The sequence below is a fragment of the Tenebrio molitor genome, chromosome X (assembly GCF_963966145.1).
Source record: "Tenebrio molitor chromosome X, icTenMoli1.1, whole genome shotgun sequence".
Taxonomy (NCBI): Eukaryota; Metazoa; Arthropoda; class Insecta; order Coleoptera; family Tenebrionidae; genus Tenebrio; species Tenebrio molitor.
This window is the reverse complement of record NC_091055.1, coordinates 978,826-996,286: the sequence shown is the minus strand read 5'-3', so window position 1 is coordinate 996,286 and position 17,461 is coordinate 978,826. Positions and strand designations below refer to the sequence as shown.

The window sequence follows — 17,461 nt, the reverse complement described above, 5'->3', positions numbered from 1 at the left end:
ACCCGGTAATTGGTGATAATGAGAAAAAGTTATATACAAAAAAATTTTCTTATAAAAGTTTTTTCGTTTTCGAGATACTAATGATTGAAAATTTGCTAAAAATTGCTAGTACGCTGCTAAGTTAAAGGTGATTACCTGATTATCTTGGTAGTTTAGCAACAACAATAATCAAAGGTAAAAGGTGCCCGTCAGTCACAAACTCCTCTCGATCATTTCCATAGAAGAAACATTTACAAAGCAGTGTACTTGCACTTACGACTTTACTGTGGAGTTGATGTAGCAATGGTTGCTAATGAAGTGAACAAATTCGGACAAATTTTCCCTATTCATAGGCGTCGAAAATACAAGAACATCCTTTTGATTTCAGCTACAAAAGTCCTTTACACAGAATTAATTTGTGTCAAGGATACTCCACATTTTTTTCCAAACTTATTTCAGAATCACCCTGTATGCTTAATCTGTGTAGTTGAACAGTATTTATTTTTATGTAATCAATATGAAGATAATTTGGTTTGGTACGAAAAACATTCGGCTTATACAGCGTGTTCCAAAACTATTGCCCAAAACTGTTACATAGGAATATTAACGCGAAATCGTAATCTAACGTTTTTTTTATGCGTCCGTATGATTTTACAGAGATTCAAATTACATACTATAAATGTGGCAACATTGAATATAATAATAATAAGCAACAGTAATCACAGCAACCATTTTATTATAGTGTACAGTCATAGTAACGATCTATTCATTGCAAATTATAAGGCAAATCGACGTTGCCAAATGTAAATTAAAAAAAATATAAATAAAATGAGCGTTTAGAAAGCCAGGTAAAAGAAGGAAAACAGTTTTTTTGAATGAAACACGTCAGTTATATCTGTATGTCCATTTTAAAATAATACGAATACACATAAAGTGTTTAGATAAGGATTTCTTAGCATATTTCATCAAGTTCTGGCGGCAGTTTTGAAACACCCTGTATATATTATATGGATATATGTACCTACATTTTTTTTCCATTTTTATTAAATCAGATAATTCGGGTTCTACTGAATACCTGGATAATTATACATGGTCTAAAAATAATAGCAGTGTACATACGTTGAATGATTTAATACCATTACGATTCGTAACGCTAAGCAGAACTTTTAATGACAAATTGTCTAGTTATTACAGATTACAAAATAATTAATGAAAATGATTTAACATAAAAAATTTAAGTATGTAATCTACATTTCCTTTGACATTTTTAGCTTTAGAATTAAACAATCATAAGCACAATTTTTGGAGTGTTTCTATTTATTAATTTATAAATAAATATGATTACGCAAAATCCATATCCAAAGCGGTTGTAGGCGAGTTACCATAAAATATTAATCTTGTTGGATTCCACACCCTTCGATGATTTGGATATTCTCGCCTTATCGAAATTGTCGATAAAAATAAATTTATTCAATAAAACACGTTTCATCCGCACGTTTTATAATTTGTCAAAGAAAAAGGCAGCAAGGAATGCTTCAAATGCAGAATTTCACCCGGCCTGCCACATGTGAAATGCTTATATGCATGTTAAGGAAAAATATAATAACGCAACGTATATTATTCAAATATAATACCTAATATTACTAAATTGTACGTGGATAATTAATAAAGTTGTGTCTCTGATTTTGTACTTTTGCCCCAAAAGTTAGATTGATAAAGAAGAGAAAAAGAAACAACAACGAATTATCAAAGTCGGCTAAAAGTAAGAGTTATATCTCTCTGAGACAACGTGTGCTAAATCTGATACTGAAACATGTGAAACACTTAGAAATGGCTTGAGATTTTAATAAAAGTTGTATTCGATTCTGCTGGAACTTGTCATAAATATTGTACGATTTTGCACGAGAGAATAGACAAAAGCAACTGACCATAGTTAGGAATTGAATTTCGTAAGACAAAGCAAGGCAAGAAATATTAACGCTGGCAGAAATACAAAACACTTATTATTATTGTTGTCGACAATAATCTTTACCGATGTAAACAACGATGCGGCAATTCAACATTTATTTCAAATTTTTTCGCCATTTCTATCGGGCGATAATTTCAGTTTTTAGGTTTATGGTTTTGTCAGGTAATAATTGGATGACGTAACTTCCGACTCTTGCGGGACTAAGGGGTGAATAATGGCTCTACTATTGTCGTAAAACATAAAGTTACGCTTACCTCCTCTTTAATTGTTATTCGTTATTCAGAAAGTTTCATTTGCATTAAAAATATCAAAAGGACTTAAGTAACGAAGTAAATGAGAAAAATATATTTGTTGAAAAAATAACTTTCCAACGGTGGAATTTTGTTTTTTCCTTTGACGAAGAGATTGTTGATATGAAAAATGATATCACGTGATCTCTCAATTAGAATGTGTTTGCTTTGGTTTTATTTCAAGACCAATGTTGCGTGTTGCTATATATAACGCGTTTTATAGCATTGTTTCTGTAACCTTTGTAACAGCTACAATCAGAAGGGCAACTTGTATAAATTAAATGATGCATTCTCTTCTTCTTGTCTCAGAAGATCCATTAAAAAATTTGCTCTACAAAAAAAGTACCAGTACTTTTGAGTCTATAAAATAGTACCACTCGGTTTGATCAAATCAATATCTAAAAACTGAAAAATGATAATTTATCGGTCATTTCACCATTTTTATTTGATGTCGAGAGACATTACCAGTTATCCAATTAAAGATCATCGAGTTATAACGGCACCATATTACCAAGATCAGTTAAATTGTTTCAATGCATTTTTTGGATTTTTCCTCAACATTCTGTGATTTTTACATTTCCGAGTGAATTTTTGAAATAGCAGATAAAGCCGGTGCTTCGATAAAATTTCAAATTGGAAGTGTACCAGCAGAGATGGTAAATGAAGGAAGAATTCAGTCGTGAAAGTTTCTCGTCTTTATTCCGAAGAGTTTCAAATTATCTAGTACCAGAACCAGAACAAGCAAGTGTTCTATAATAAATTTGCGACAATACCGAAAACGGAATAGTAATTGATATTTTTCCGAAGAATCGAATGGCGAAACGGTGTTCCGAAAGGATGAAATAATCGAGAACAGAATGGTTCACAATTGATCGCAGTTTCGCTGACAGGTTGTAGGCTGTATGCGGAAATGGTTTGAACGCGTGGTCAAACCGAAGATCCGTTGCAGGTGTATGATGTTATGTTCTCAACTTTAGGGTAGTGGCGCCGCATCGGCTAACACCTCTGCAAACGAAACAGGTACTTAAATCCAATCCGCATTCCACGTAGGTATGGTGCTACCTTAATCCAATCCCCCTCTATCTAAGAGAGTAGAGACTGAATACCGCTATGCTATTCCGCACTTTTTACCTGTCAGTACCCACTCAGTGAAGGCATTGAGCGAAAGTCGCGCGTTACCTTAACAAAATGTTAACAGTACTGCTGGAGTACCAATAAATTTTTTGACATACAGTGAGTGCATGCGTGGGTGTGTGTATGTGTGTGTTGTGGATATAAAACACGAAATTGAGACGGCTCTTCCTTTTCCCGACTCAAAGGAGTTACGCTCTACTGGTACTACCAAGGCGGAAGACCTGCGCTTGGTACTGTGGAAGACACTTTTGATGGCACTTGCTACATGTAAGAATATTTTCATCTGGGATGTTCGACATCTCCAAATCACGTTCAAAAATTTCTGTACCGTTTGCTAAAGTGGTACCCATAAAAATACAATTTCACCACTTCTCCGACTGTTAGAAAAGAAACGAGTATTAAAACGTGGAGTAGCATCTCGTACTACGTAATTTTCATCGGTCCGTAAATTTTTCCTAATTAATTAATAACAACAGTCCACCTTCTCAAGCAAAATAGTACCTGTACCTACTTGGTATTACTTGGAAATTGCTTATTTCAAAACAAAAAGCTTTCACGTACACAATGTTAAATGAGTTAATTCAATTTTCATTATTAATGAATAGCCTGTGGATAAATATATTATAAAAAATTCATATCCGGACTAATGGAGAAGAACATTAACTCATACATAAACATAATTTTTTGTTATCAACGTGCACCGAATTTTACAATAGGATTCAACCAGTCACCAAGTGTGCTTGACCCGAAAATTATTAAAATTTTCTGGTGAACACCTTTCTATTAGCTCAATTTGCCAAATTAATTTTGTAAAGACAAAAAATGCATTGGAGAAATTTTGGGAGAAAAAAATCGAATCATAACTAAATCGATATGACGGAATGTAAATAATATTAGTGACGGAAACCCAACGTGACGATTAAAAATATTGTGAAAGTCACAATATTTACAACACAATAAAATTTAAATCCGATTGAAATAATTTAAAAAAAATTATCGAGGCTAAATGTTTCCATTATAATGGTTTGGTAAGAAATTGAAACATTCGTTACAGATCGAAATGAAAATTGAATTTGTTTTTCAATGAATTCCATAAACCTACCTTACCAAAAAGGGAAAAACAGGAAAAAATTAAACGTGCGATTTGTGTAAAAAATACATTTTGTTTTTAAGTAAATTGCATCTTAAAATAAAAATAATCGTACACAACTGTTTTGAGATCATTTTTTTTGTTATCGATAATTTAGCAAATTAATTTAACATGCAGAGCAGTGCGCGAGGTATTCCTTTGTCTTCCTTTAAACAGTAACAGTAACATTTTAATAAAGATGGAAAGTTAGAGTAGACATTACTATAACAATAGTACTACCTTTACTGTGATTTTGATTTTTAAATTTAAAATAGTGTGGACGGTTTTTGGAAAAATTCATTAAAAAAAAAATGATAGGGATTGCTTTCAAAGATATTTAACCTTTATTTGTGAGTTAAATCCATACATTTTTCACTGGCTGGTTGTAGTACAGTTAAAAATTAATTAAGCATACGTTCATCGCATAATATATAGAACGTCTGGTTTTTAAAAGTGACTGTTGTGGCAACTTTGCGTCTAGAAATGAGTGTCGGGTAAAAAGAAAAACTGTAAATTCGGGAGGAACATTTTCTGTTAAATAATTTAGCGGTGGAATGAAAAACGGATATTCCGTTACATAGGAAGTAGAAATTTGAATGCACTTGTGGGAACAAGTAGAGAGTTTTAATACTTGTAAAACAATTAAGATTTAAATAAGGCATTGTAAAATTTATAAATTGACCAAGTCTCCGAAGTCTGCATTGCAAAACTGTTACAAAGATAAGTTAGATATGCAAAGTAGAAAGTATTGTTTTAAGAACAGATCGTCTTGTTTGAATGATATTGTAATTATAGGCTATTCTAACAATGCTAGACTTTCGTAATAGTAATAACAATTATCCCATTTTTAATTTGGGGCAATAATCGACCGTCTTTCCGGAGAAAAATGGGAAAATGAGGAATTGCGTGAGGTTTGCTAAATTTATGAGTCCTTAATTTTAAATTTAATTTGTACCTTATCAAGATCCTACCTTACGTTTGTTATACGGCGAATAATTTGCTTGGGGCTCGTTTACCAAATAAAATATATTCTCCTAATTTATTACTACATATATTTAGGGAAAAAATCTACTCTGACCTAAATTTGATCGATAAACGTGTGAACATTTGTCATAAACGAAGAAGGGAAAAGCGATTTTTAAACTACTTACACTGGAATAAAATTTACTTCAATTAAAACAAGAAAAAAGGAATTTCAACGAAAGTACGCCACTCCCCAAAATTAATGTTTTATGAAAAAACATTCCCAACACGAGTCACGACAAAATTGACCTGAATCTAGTAGAAATTTTATAGGCACTGGGTTCAGTGTTATCGATAATGTTCAATAGGTTTATTATACAGGTGGATTGAAAGTTGCGTCACTTGTAGGTACGTTATTGACGTACGTAAAAAAGAAATTGAATTGTGGAAATGTCTCGTTAAGAAATATTTATTTTCAACATAAAAATTCACTTAAAATAAAATTTTATATATGTTGTTCTTGTTTCACGTTGAAGGAATTTATTTATGTAAACCGTCCATTAAATGTATTATGTAACAAATTTTGAAAATTTTTCTAGATGTTATGTCAACAACTTGTAACCACTAGAACCGTTAAAGTTAATGTTGTGTTAAATTAATGAGCGACTATATAGGAATATTTTTATTTGTATTGTACATTAACAAAGCAATTCTAACGAAAAAACTACGTAACAATAAGAACAGGACCAATAATTCTAACATTAACAGAAAGCAAACAATATAATAAGAAATGGTGAAACTAAAATATTGTTATTAAAATAAGTTTTCGTTTAAAGAAAATGAATCGGCTGCAATTACATCGTTTAATTTAGTGGTCTCATAACCTAGCTCGGATAAATTTACAATAGCATTTTTTCAAAATGTTATACAGGGTGAAACTGAAATGCATCAAAATATACAAACCATAGTATCTTTAATAAGTGAGTAAACCTAAAATGTGGCTAAACATTTTGAAATTTAACTTAATTCCATCCCAAACAAGACGCTTCTGGAAGCTCTAATAAATCGAAAAATGAGTAGCGGCGAAAACGCTTTAAAAACAGAACACAAAATCTTAGTATGAATGAAATAGTCCAAAAAACACTTTAAATTTGCACCTGTTTTTGCGTTGCACTCGATACATTTTTAGTCATACTATTCTTTCTAACGTAATATCAGTGGCGCACTCATGGGGAGGTATAGCGAAAAACTGAATGCACGTGATTTTCACAAATGGTCTGAAGATCCTAGGTCCTAGGGTTTTAATACTTATGTATATCAATTTCACCCTGTATAGAGTGAATTGCAAAAAAACTTGCCTTTGTATGTTTTGGGCTTTATTTTTTTTTTTATAAATATGTTAATCAATATGATAGAAAAAGTGTTAGCAGAGGTTCCCCAAAAATTCAATTGAACGGTATTTACAGCATGGAAGACATTGTTGATTTTTGCCAGTAAAAATGAATCACTTGTTTAAAAAGCAGAGTTCAATTGTAAAAATGTAATTGAAATTCTTGCAACTTTTGGAAAGTGAGAATCGGGTTTTTGAGATGAAGGTGTGTCACCTTTCAGTTATAAAAATGGTGTACATACACTGAAGTGAAGTAAATGATGGGAAAGACGTTTTAATTTGGGTCATAAGATGTTTTCAAATACTCTCACTTTAAAGGTGTGTTACTAGCCTGAGGTAACAAATGAAAGTTACCAAAATACAGATACCTAAAACATATGACCCACATTAATGACAATATCGATCATTTGGTAAAAATCTCAATTCAGGTCATAAATTCTGGCCTTGAGACATGTTTGATTTCACTTTTCCAAAAAAAAGTCAACCTAATTCAGTAGGCGGCAGGCGTAGAAACTACTATTGTTTTTAAGCATACCATAAAAAGAAGATCAACCATTTACTACTATAACGTGTGAATGTAATAGCTTCATTGTTTTTGAAAATTAATTAATTTCGTATTTACTGAATAGGGAAAAGTATCTAGACGTTGTTAAAATATCACCTCTTATCAATAAATAAGAAAGAAAACTGAGCATTACTGTTAATTTTAAAAAATTGAAAATTATCCGGGTGTAGATTTTTAACCAAAAGTCCTCGCGGGGTTAACAACCTTCGGCACAAGACCTTACCATTAGAGGAATGAGTATTATGTAAAGAAAGAACCTAACTGTGCTGAAATTGCTAGGTGTCTTAAAATCGCGGATCAATTAACGCGGAAAATAATTTACGATCAATTAGAAAGACCTGATACAGTTTTACCTGCCAAAAATTTCTTACACATTCATTTAAACAAATCAAGGTTATGGTAAAAGTGAAGAAAGTCAGCTTCCGGTGGGTTTGGAATGGTCAAAATCAGTAGCGAAGAAAACGTTCATTATAGATTGTGAAAAAATAGAATTTTTAAAGAATAATGCTAATATCTTGACTTGCGGCATTTATTAAATTAGTGATAATCAGCTATCTGCATATGAATTAGTAAACATGATAACATGTGGTGTATTATTGTAATTATCGTGATTAGCATGACCGTTGAAATATCTGTTGGATTTCTCGTTTTTAAATTTTTCTTCGTAAACTATTTATTGTTTTGTCGTTTTCTGTCCGTGGTAGAGATTTAATTGAATAAACATTTGTTGAACATAATTTCTCTTCCCATTAGTGACCTCGATCTTGTTTGCACATATCAATGAAGTTATAGTTTGCAACGAAGAAGGGCCTTTCTCTTAATTACAACTCGAAACCATTATTTTAAAATCAAACATTAAATTTTATTTCAGGTGTGGCACATGTCAAAAAAATATCGCAAAGGAAAAAATTCTGAGTTTTAACTTTTAGCAATTTAATCTTGTGATTTATAAAGCAAGTGGTGAGGTCGCTCTGATTAAGTCAAAAAAAATGAAAACCATATTTTTCAAGAACTATATATTTCAAGAACTCAATTAAAAAAATATTAAAATTGTAATTGTTGGTAGCTGCTTGGCCAGAAGTTTTATGACCGAGATTTTTTAAAAGCTGTTTAGCAAACGACCGCATATTTTTCCTTTAAATAGTTGTTAACCTCTACAATTGGCAAAGAACGTTAGTTGCACACTGTCTTCGACATTTTTATATGTATAGTGTGATATAAACATCACTTTCTACTCCAAGGCTACACCAGATGTGTATCAGAATGCACCAATATGTGACAATTAAACCACGAAGTAAAATTATTGGGACTACTTCATTTTTTCACCGAGATGTAATCGGTAAATTTTTAACATCTGACCTATGACGCAACACCAAGTTTTTTCCTCTGCTGCATTCTTGTTCACACAGTTTGCAATAAAAGTTAAATTGCCTCATAAGCAGTGAGAAATTTTTAATAATGAAAAATAATTAGTTTACTTACGTTCCTCTTTGACTTAATTATTAAGAAACAAATACATAAAAACGTAGTCAAAGTGATTGCTTCAAATAATTGAATTTTGTATGATCGTAATTATATTCATCCTTGGTACCAAAGGTCTATTACTTTGGTACCGAAAAGAGAAAAGAAATTAATTTATATACAGGGTGTATCTAAATTACGTGTGTTAATTTTAACACGTAGCAGAGGTTGTTAAATGAAACGTTTTTTCTATTTGAATTTTTTACGAAAAATTGTAACAAATTGATTTAAAATTTGGAATAAATTAGCCATCACTTGCCTATGAGTAAGGGCGAAATTTTTCTGCTGTTATAGAAACGGAACCCTGTCAAAAAAGTTACATCGTTATAGAAAAAATTAAATAATTAAAATTAAAATTGCATGGTTACAAAAAAATAGAGACTAGTTAAACACACAAAACGGCTCCTTTGGTAAAAAATGGGGGCAAAAAATCTTGGAAAACTTTTGCGATTTTTGCAAAATGTTATAGAGAAAAGTTTCATAAATTGTCGAGTTCTTTCACTGGTTAAAATTAACACACATATTTGAAACACACCCTGTATATAATTATGAGTTAATTTATCATTATGTCATAACATGACACTGGAAATGAAAATCGGAAACACAATTATTGTCTTGTTTTTAGAATGACGTCCAATTTTTTTGAAACATTGTGACGAAAATATTCACATTTGTAAAAGATAAAATATTGTACAGACAGTTTTGAAGTTTTTCGTAGTTACAAAGAGAAACTTATGGAACAGACATAATGCAATATGCTAATTTTTTCAAAAAAATGTAATTATCTCGCAATTTTTGAAAAATTAAATTGTATTCAAAAATACATATCACTAATAAAATATCCATGTGGATAGTCCTTAATAGTTATGATTCACATAGTTAAGTAGCAATTAATTTAAATATAAAAGTACATAGATACGAAAAGTTTGAGAAAAAATGTGGTTTAGTTTTTCACATCATTCGCAAAAATTCACACACTAAACAATAGAACAAAACTAAAAGTAAAATTTCTATTCTGACTAATATTCCTCAGGTAAGGTTTTGACGAACAATTGTTCCATACAAGCAGTGAAAGTATATTTATTTACTTAGTTTTAGTACAATTTGTCAATTTAAAAACCTGTACAAAAGTAATTCAATTGTAACGTTGTCACTTGAAAGAAAAAATCCAGATAATCACAAAAAATATTACATAATCGCCTCGTCAATAAATATTGTTAACTCAAGTGCAAATTCTTGATAGAATACAGTTTTTAATTTTAAGTTAAGTTAGGAATTACAAACGACACTTTATCAATATCGTAATACGTTGATAATTACTGATTCGTGACTGAAATGTCATTTAAATTATTAATAAATACGACCTACTTATCGTCGCATAAATCTACATTGCATCGTAATGTCAATATCTTAGTGCCAAACTATATAAACGGTTGTAATTTTTTTTTATGTTTTACGTGTGAAGTAAGGATTGATTTTTGTTTCCTTCCCTTAGCATACATTTTTTTCGTGATATTGCGTATATTGCAAAATTCCTCCGACTTTGAAGCATATGCCAGTGAAGGTCGCGTCGCACACCAACCCTTATATTTTAGAAATACTCATCTAATATAAAATTCAAAACGACAATTGATTATTTCGTTTCAGACTTGCAACAAATTTATTTTCAGAAATGTTTTTAATCGAAGGCCTTTCGTGATTTATTTTATTATACGTATTGTTACGACTACATACACCACAATTATACTACCACATATCACTAATAGCCATAGTTAACATTAAACCACACAAGTTTTTTGTCCTTTTTTTTTACTATATTGCGATTTGCTGCTGTATTACAAATGACATTGAATATCGTTTGTAAATTTACTAGGTGAAAGTGTGTATTAAAAATAATTCATTTCAATGTTGCTTGGTCATTGCTATTTTGATTTTTTGTTTTCTTTATTAATTTATCACATGAAGAAAGAGAAATCCTTGTACCTACATACCTGTATATTTTTACTCCCATATGAAATTTAAAAAAATCTTGTCAGCTTCGTATTTGTATTTTTCAATAGAGCCAACTAACAAATTAGTTAATCAGTTTTCTTTTGATTACCTCTAGTAACAATATTGTTATGTATTTAAATGAAGCAAAACAGTACATATATACAGGGTGCATCTTAAATACGTGTGTTAATTTTAACCAGAGAAAGAACTCGCCAATTCATGAAACTTTTCTCCTCGTCGAATAAGCTTATGTGGCCTTCATAAACTACAATAGGGAACAACAGAATTTATACAGGGTGTCCCAAAAATGGCGTACTAACGGTGCACTACGGTGTAGAATAGATTACCGGAAACGTCAGAAAAATGTTAAAAAAATTCTATTGGACTTATTTGCTGATTTGGGGGTGTTTGAAAGTGGCACTTAACAGATCAGTTATTTTGAGGTACATGTATGAAATTGTCATGACAGCTACCTCTGATCGTACATATTATCACATAGTACAAGATCACTCACTACCAATATATAATCGTGCTTAATAAAGAATTTAGAGGCTTTGGAAATCGTAAAAATTATTTTTAATCCACTACGGTAACATTGCAAGGTAATAATGTACGAATATATCTTTGTTTACATTGTATTACCGTTAATAATAATAATAAAAATAATTGATTTTTTTGTCGGAAACATTTTTTCCATATTTTTTTCATGTACATTTAAACATCCTTGATAAGTTAGTAAGTAGTTTGTACGCCAATTTTGGGACACCTGTATAATCACATTTGACGAAGAATAGGAATCAGGTGTTCATTTAATTTATCCTCAAAGGCGGCGTTGAAGAGTCGAATGTGAACGCACCACGCGCCAGTCTGCAGAATAAAAACACTAACAACAAACAACGCTAAAAATGAGGTTAGATTTAAACAGCTGATATATGATCCGTAATCCATGGTGCGTTCACAACGCCTCTTCAACGCTTACTTTGAGGATGAATTTAAATGAACACCCGATACAAGTCTACGTTGATAAAACATACGAGTATTTTTTTATTTATATCCGTACATAAATTAGCACTTGACCTTTTATGTTCTCTTGAATTGAGTATTATAATCACAAAAACGTTAAAATACAAGCGAAGGTTTTCTATAGTTTGATATTAAAAAAAGATTAGTTTGACATTAACTCACACTTTGTGAAATATCAAATCGTAGAATGAAAAATTTGATTTCATAATATTTTAAAATTTCTGATTCATTACTGACGGCGATGACTTTAAATAGTGAAATACATTCTAAAAAAATATTGTATACAAGATCTTGATAAGGTATAATACCTTTAAGGATTTGGATGGGTAGTTTTTACAAAATTTTATCTTTGTGATGTTTATTTTTTGAATACTTATATTTACCGACATAAATTTCAAGGTGGTTGAATACACGAGACTATGCAATGGAAAATTTGAATACTTTAAAAGCATTAATAAAAGATTGACGTATTATGAAATCAAAAACTAGGAAGTATTGTCTATTAAAACATTTTCTTCTTAATAAATCAAATTACATGAATAAGAAAACAGATGGCTTGAAAAAAATTGCAGATATCTCCGTCCCATCTTCTTGTGTTCTATTTACTCTTTTTTACTCACAATGAGATTAATATACAGGGTGTCCCTAAAAAAGAAGACGAGCCCATAACTCCCTTATTTATCGGACGATTTTAATTACCTATGCACCAAATTAAATGGTTGTAAATAGGCTGCAAGATGGCCCACATAAGGGCTTCAAGGTTAAAGTGTCAAAATTTTTTTTTTCAAATGGGAACATATATTTTTTTTTAGAAATTCTGATTTTTATTCTGAAAAAAATAACACTAACTTTTGAAACAAATGACGAGCACCAAGCGAGAAGCTATCATTGCGTTACAGTGTAATAACCAAATTAAATTAGCTGGAAAAACAAATGACAAATAATGACATAGGGATTGCGCAAAGACGACGTCAATGTTTAGCGCAAAATGGAGCGCATGGCGATAGTAGCGTTTTTTAACTTTTTTTTTTGTTTTTTGTCATGTAAGTGTATACTTGTGATACACGATTGTTTTCAGAATGAAAATCTCTATCAGAATTACTAAAAAAAAGTATATGTTCCCATTTGAAATTTTTTTTTTGACAGTTTACCATTGAAGCCCTTGGGACTATACATGAATTTATTAGGCCTTTTTGTAGCTTACTCACAACCATTTAATTTGGTGTATAAATAGTTAAAATTTTCTTATAAATAAGGGAGTTATGGACTCGTCTTTTTTTTGGACATCCTGTATAAATTGTTGAATTAACGTCAGTACATATTATCGTGAAGAGCAATTACAGTTAATAACTGTGGAGTAAATATGTTTATCCGCATTTTGTAACAGTGAATTTCACATAACGAAGAAGGGATGCCTGGAGCAGAGAAATTATAAGTGAACATGTAAAAGCGTAAATGTTTATGAAACGTTTACAGACTGAATAAATTAAACAGGATAGAAAGTGCAAATTATAATCATTAATTAAATTTTGTGAATTTCTCAAAGTCAAAAGTGTCCACTTATTAGGAAATCTGCCATAGATAAAATTCTTATGTAATGTTATTACGAAGTTATATAAATGCTGATGGCTTCACCACGACTCATAGTTTTATCTTCCTAATGTAATTATTGGTATTAGCAACACCATAAGAGACTTTCGGTGTTGAAATGTATTTTATTTTCAGAATATGTCGGGATTAGTACTGAGGAATTATGGGAAATATCGGTAGCCAAACTGGCCAAATTACTCAACGTCCACTATCCGAGGAACAACAATGGGCACATTCATTTCCAAGAACACAACCCCGCTTACACCAAAACAAAGTTCTTCCAGAGCGAGATGCGCGCCAAAAATTACGACCAACTAATAATGGAGAAATTCTTCAGTCTGGAGGGACGCTCACTGGAAGGCAACACCAGCATCGCCTATCCTTGCGAGAGGTAAATCTCTGAACATTAGTGTTGTTCGCAATTTAAAAGTTAACTTGCAGAATGGGAGCCCATCTGAAGAATTTATTTGTAATGAGAAACCTCCAAGGACCTATCTCCCCAATCAAAGAGATCCTTTACACAAATCTGGGTCTAGATATACCCAAGCCATGGACTACAAACATTTTCAGAACGGTTTTAACCACAGCGCTTATAGAGAACATGTACGGTTTTCCATGTAGCGAATGGGAGTTAATTTTGATTTTGTTACACTATTTTCAGGTGAAAAAGTTTGGGTCGGAACCTGATCTTCGACAGTCAAAAGCAATCGAGGAACGAACAAGAGGAAAAAAGAAATATAAGGCTCCACCTCCTCCCAATTTGGAAATGGTAAATAAAAAGATCTTCGTGGTCAACTTTTTGTATTTTTTGTTGGTAGGTAGAAAAATCCCAGTTGGATTGGGAGGAGAATTCGAGTGGAGAGAACGGGCCAACCCGGCGAACTCGTCTTTTTAAAACGCGAGCCGAAACAAAAAAGAATTATTCTAGTCCTGTATATAAACGTAAGTCTTTAGAGAAACACGAAGAAATAGTTCAAATAAGAGACCGAGAGAAAAATGGGGATTTACGTTCGAATCGATTGTCCCTTCCTGAAATGATTACACCAAACTTCCATCAGGAACTAAAGGAGGTTACTAAACGTTTAAGACACACCCGCGCCTCAACGGACAATACGATCACAGAAATCAATAATAGAAATAATAAACAAAAATTGAAAACCCTCGATCACAATATACATAAAAAGGAAAATATCAGACAAAAACTGAAGCAAATGGAAACTGTTGAGGAAAAAAAGACAAGTGATGATGTTCGTGGGGATGGTTCTGGAAAGGAGTCTTCGTCTCCTGACCAGTCACCACCTAGAGCAACACGCGACAAAAGCAAGGATCAACCCAAGACTTTCTATTTTGGAATGGACGAAGCTCTCGACAATGATGACTACCACAACAACATTATTGATCATTTCGCGTCGAATCTTCACTCCTTGACACATATTCAAAAAATTGCCAACTCATCCGAATCTGACATTTCCAGTGAAATCGAAATAGATGAGAATCACACTGGTGTCAGAAACGGTATCGACCTACAGCTGCGGCCAATTTTACCCAAAAAGCAATTGGAAATTCCTAGATTTTCACCTGCTGCGGCTTGGCGACTCCTGTCAACAGTTGATATCAATCCTGCAGCTAGCACAATAGCTAGCGATGATATCCCTGGTTTCGTAGAAGATCGAATAGAGAAATATTCGAGACCTCCACCTCCAACAATGCAAATAGGTCAAAGATCCAACAATGACAAGTCTGGGGATTCGGGAATTTCGGGAGACGCCGGACCTACAGGGTATGATGACAGTCCAGAAGCTATCATGAATTCCCGCAACAGCCTTTTGGTAACGACGTTTTATTGCGGTTAGCGACAGGAAATTAATGTTTTGTTGTAGATTCCTCCATCGCAAAATCAGGGAATTTCGTGGACTCCTCAACAGGACCTTGGTGATGATTCTAGTATGGAAGAAGGACTGAACAACGAAAATTCAAGTTATAAATCGCGCCAAACAAAATACAGCAACAAACCGCACGTTTTTAGTTTATCGTTACCACGAGACAATCATTTATCAGCGTATATGTCTGATAACACTGCATATACAGGTTTACAGAAACTCAAACGGTCAGTGTCTGGAGTTCTTGGAACTTTAGGAAGTAAAAAAGATCTTATGCAACCAAATCAAGATCAAAGTGACAATTGGTTTCTTAGTAAATCTGCTCCAAATTCTTTAAATAACGGTTTTAATTCTCTTGAGATGAAAAATTCTAACAAATCCGAAGAAAAAGACCAACTCTTAGTGCCAAATTCGAAAAGTGCAGGTCGCCTCATGTACCTACCAGAATTTGATAATTTTCAAGATCATCGCCACGCCAGATCCAAAACCAAAGACGAGTTACGTGAAAGATCAAAAAGTGCAGACCGTTCTAAAAGTAATCGTCGATTATCTGTGTTTTCGAAATCTTGCGAAAACATTAATGATGAAATTAAATCATCGTCAGAACCCGAACCTGAAGACTTGCAAGATCCCCCCAGAACCTTCGAAGACACCAAAAAGTGGAGCCGGAAACCCAAACGTTTCACGTTTCAGAGTACTGTCAGGCAAATTGAACGAAGGCGTCTCGCCGAGAAACTTTCTCGCGAAGCAGAAAAAAAAGAGAAGCAAAGATTGAGGGAGCTAGAAGCAATGCAGAAGGTCGAGGAAGAGTTTCAGAAGAAGAGGGCGCGGGAAAAAGCGAGTATTCGACAACAGCTGCGTCTGTTTTCTATGGACGATGTGACGTGGACTAGTTTACCTCCAAATTTAGAGTCGAAGGACGAGGTGCGGCCGGAACCCGATGGAGCTGTGTCCTCGTCGGCAACCTCCTCTCCCTCGCTTCCTCCCCACAAAGCAGATCAAACGAAAAAGGTTTACCAGAAAAACAAGAAAAGTACCGCGGGAAATGGCCATCAAAGCAAGCAGAGACCTAGTTCTGAAAGCAGCGAAGACACAAGAATTAAAGCTCAAGTGACGCAAGTTTTATCAGAGTACCGGCACCCTCAAAGGGAGTATAAGGAATATACAGGCAGTACTCGTTACTTAAGTGACCTGAATGAAGTAAATCATACCAAAACAACAACTGTTCATCCACAAGTTACGTGTAATATGCCAAAAGCGAAACAAGGTTTGTGACGGAACCAAAATTTAGACTTGTCTGGTTCACGATTGGGGTTTCAGGTTCTAATAAAACTAGTGGTACGAATTATAGAAAAGATTTTGCTCACGGGGTTAAAAGTACAAGATCTGGGGGAAGTAGTTATTCGGAAGATTCTCAATCCAGAAACAATTCACCTAGAATGTATCATAACAAATATGCTCCAATGACAAGGTTTGTTTGGCATCGTTTACACTGACCTTTATTGATTTTGTTTCACTTACTTACAGGTTTTAATGTGTTTTATAATGAAGTCAACTTAATCTATTGTACCTATGTACCTATTTTAACAATTTACTCATTCAAATATAAAATTTGTATATACGATAAAATAATAATAAAATCTCAAAATTACAATTTCTATTTATTTGATTTTTCGTGTGTATATATAATAAACATTTTACCTTACACTCTATCTACAGTACAAAATATATAACCAATGTACATACAAATTACAGAAATCCTCGCTTATTGAGGAAGCAGACAAACAGATGGCTCTTTCACAACCTAATAAGACATTGGCAAAGAGTAAGGAACTATTCCTTACTCTTTGACATTGGTAAATTGTGAAATATCTATACAGAATTTACAAAAGAAAAATGATTTGACTATAAATAAATACAAATACAGCTAAATACAAATAGGTAATAACTAAAAAAATTTTACAATTACATACATAGGTATTATTAGAATTATTAGAATGATGTAATATTAAAGAAGACAATCTTTCGTTCCCAAA

General features: G+C 32.6%; 1 protein-coding gene across 2 annotated transcripts; it reads left to right on the top strand.

The window, feature by feature from the left end:
* The first annotated feature begins 3,356 nt into the window (after nt 1-3,356).
* Nucleotides 3,357-17,079, top strand: LOC138139952 (inner centromere protein A-like). 2 transcript variants are annotated; one of them, XM_069060571.1, is made up of 8 exons: nt 3,357-3,639; nt 13,681-13,936; nt 13,987-14,148; nt 14,207-14,314; nt 14,364-15,374; nt 15,426-16,692; nt 16,746-16,896; nt 16,953-17,079. In XM_069060571.1, exons 2-8 carry the CDS (start codon nt 13,709-13,711, stop codon nt 16,957-16,959), a joined length of 2,934 nt encoding a protein of 977 aa, XP_068916672.1. In that variant the 5' UTR covers nt 3,357-3,639; nt 13,681-13,708; the 3' UTR covers nt 16,960-17,079. The 2 variants fall into 2 exon arrangements, with proteins under 2 accessions (XP_068916672.1, XP_068916671.1); XM_069060570.1 differs by having other exon boundaries at nt 16,746-17,079.
* Nucleotides 17,080-17,461: the final 382 nt, after the last annotated feature.

Excerpts from the sequence above, each read along its gene's own strand:
- LOC138139952 (XM_069060570.1), top strand. The coding sequence starts at position 13,709 with ATGGGAAATATCGGTAGCCAAACTGGCCAAATTACTCAACGTCCACTA. Across the intron at positions 14,315-14,363 it reads CTCCTCCCAATTTGGAAATG|GTAGAAAAATCCCAGTTGGA; the intron begins GTAAATAAAAAG and ends TTTTGTTGGTAG. Across the intron at positions 16,693-16,745 it reads TATGCCAAAAGCGAAACAAG|GTTCTAATAAAACTAGTGGT; the intron begins GTTTGTGACGGA and ends TTGGGGTTTCAG.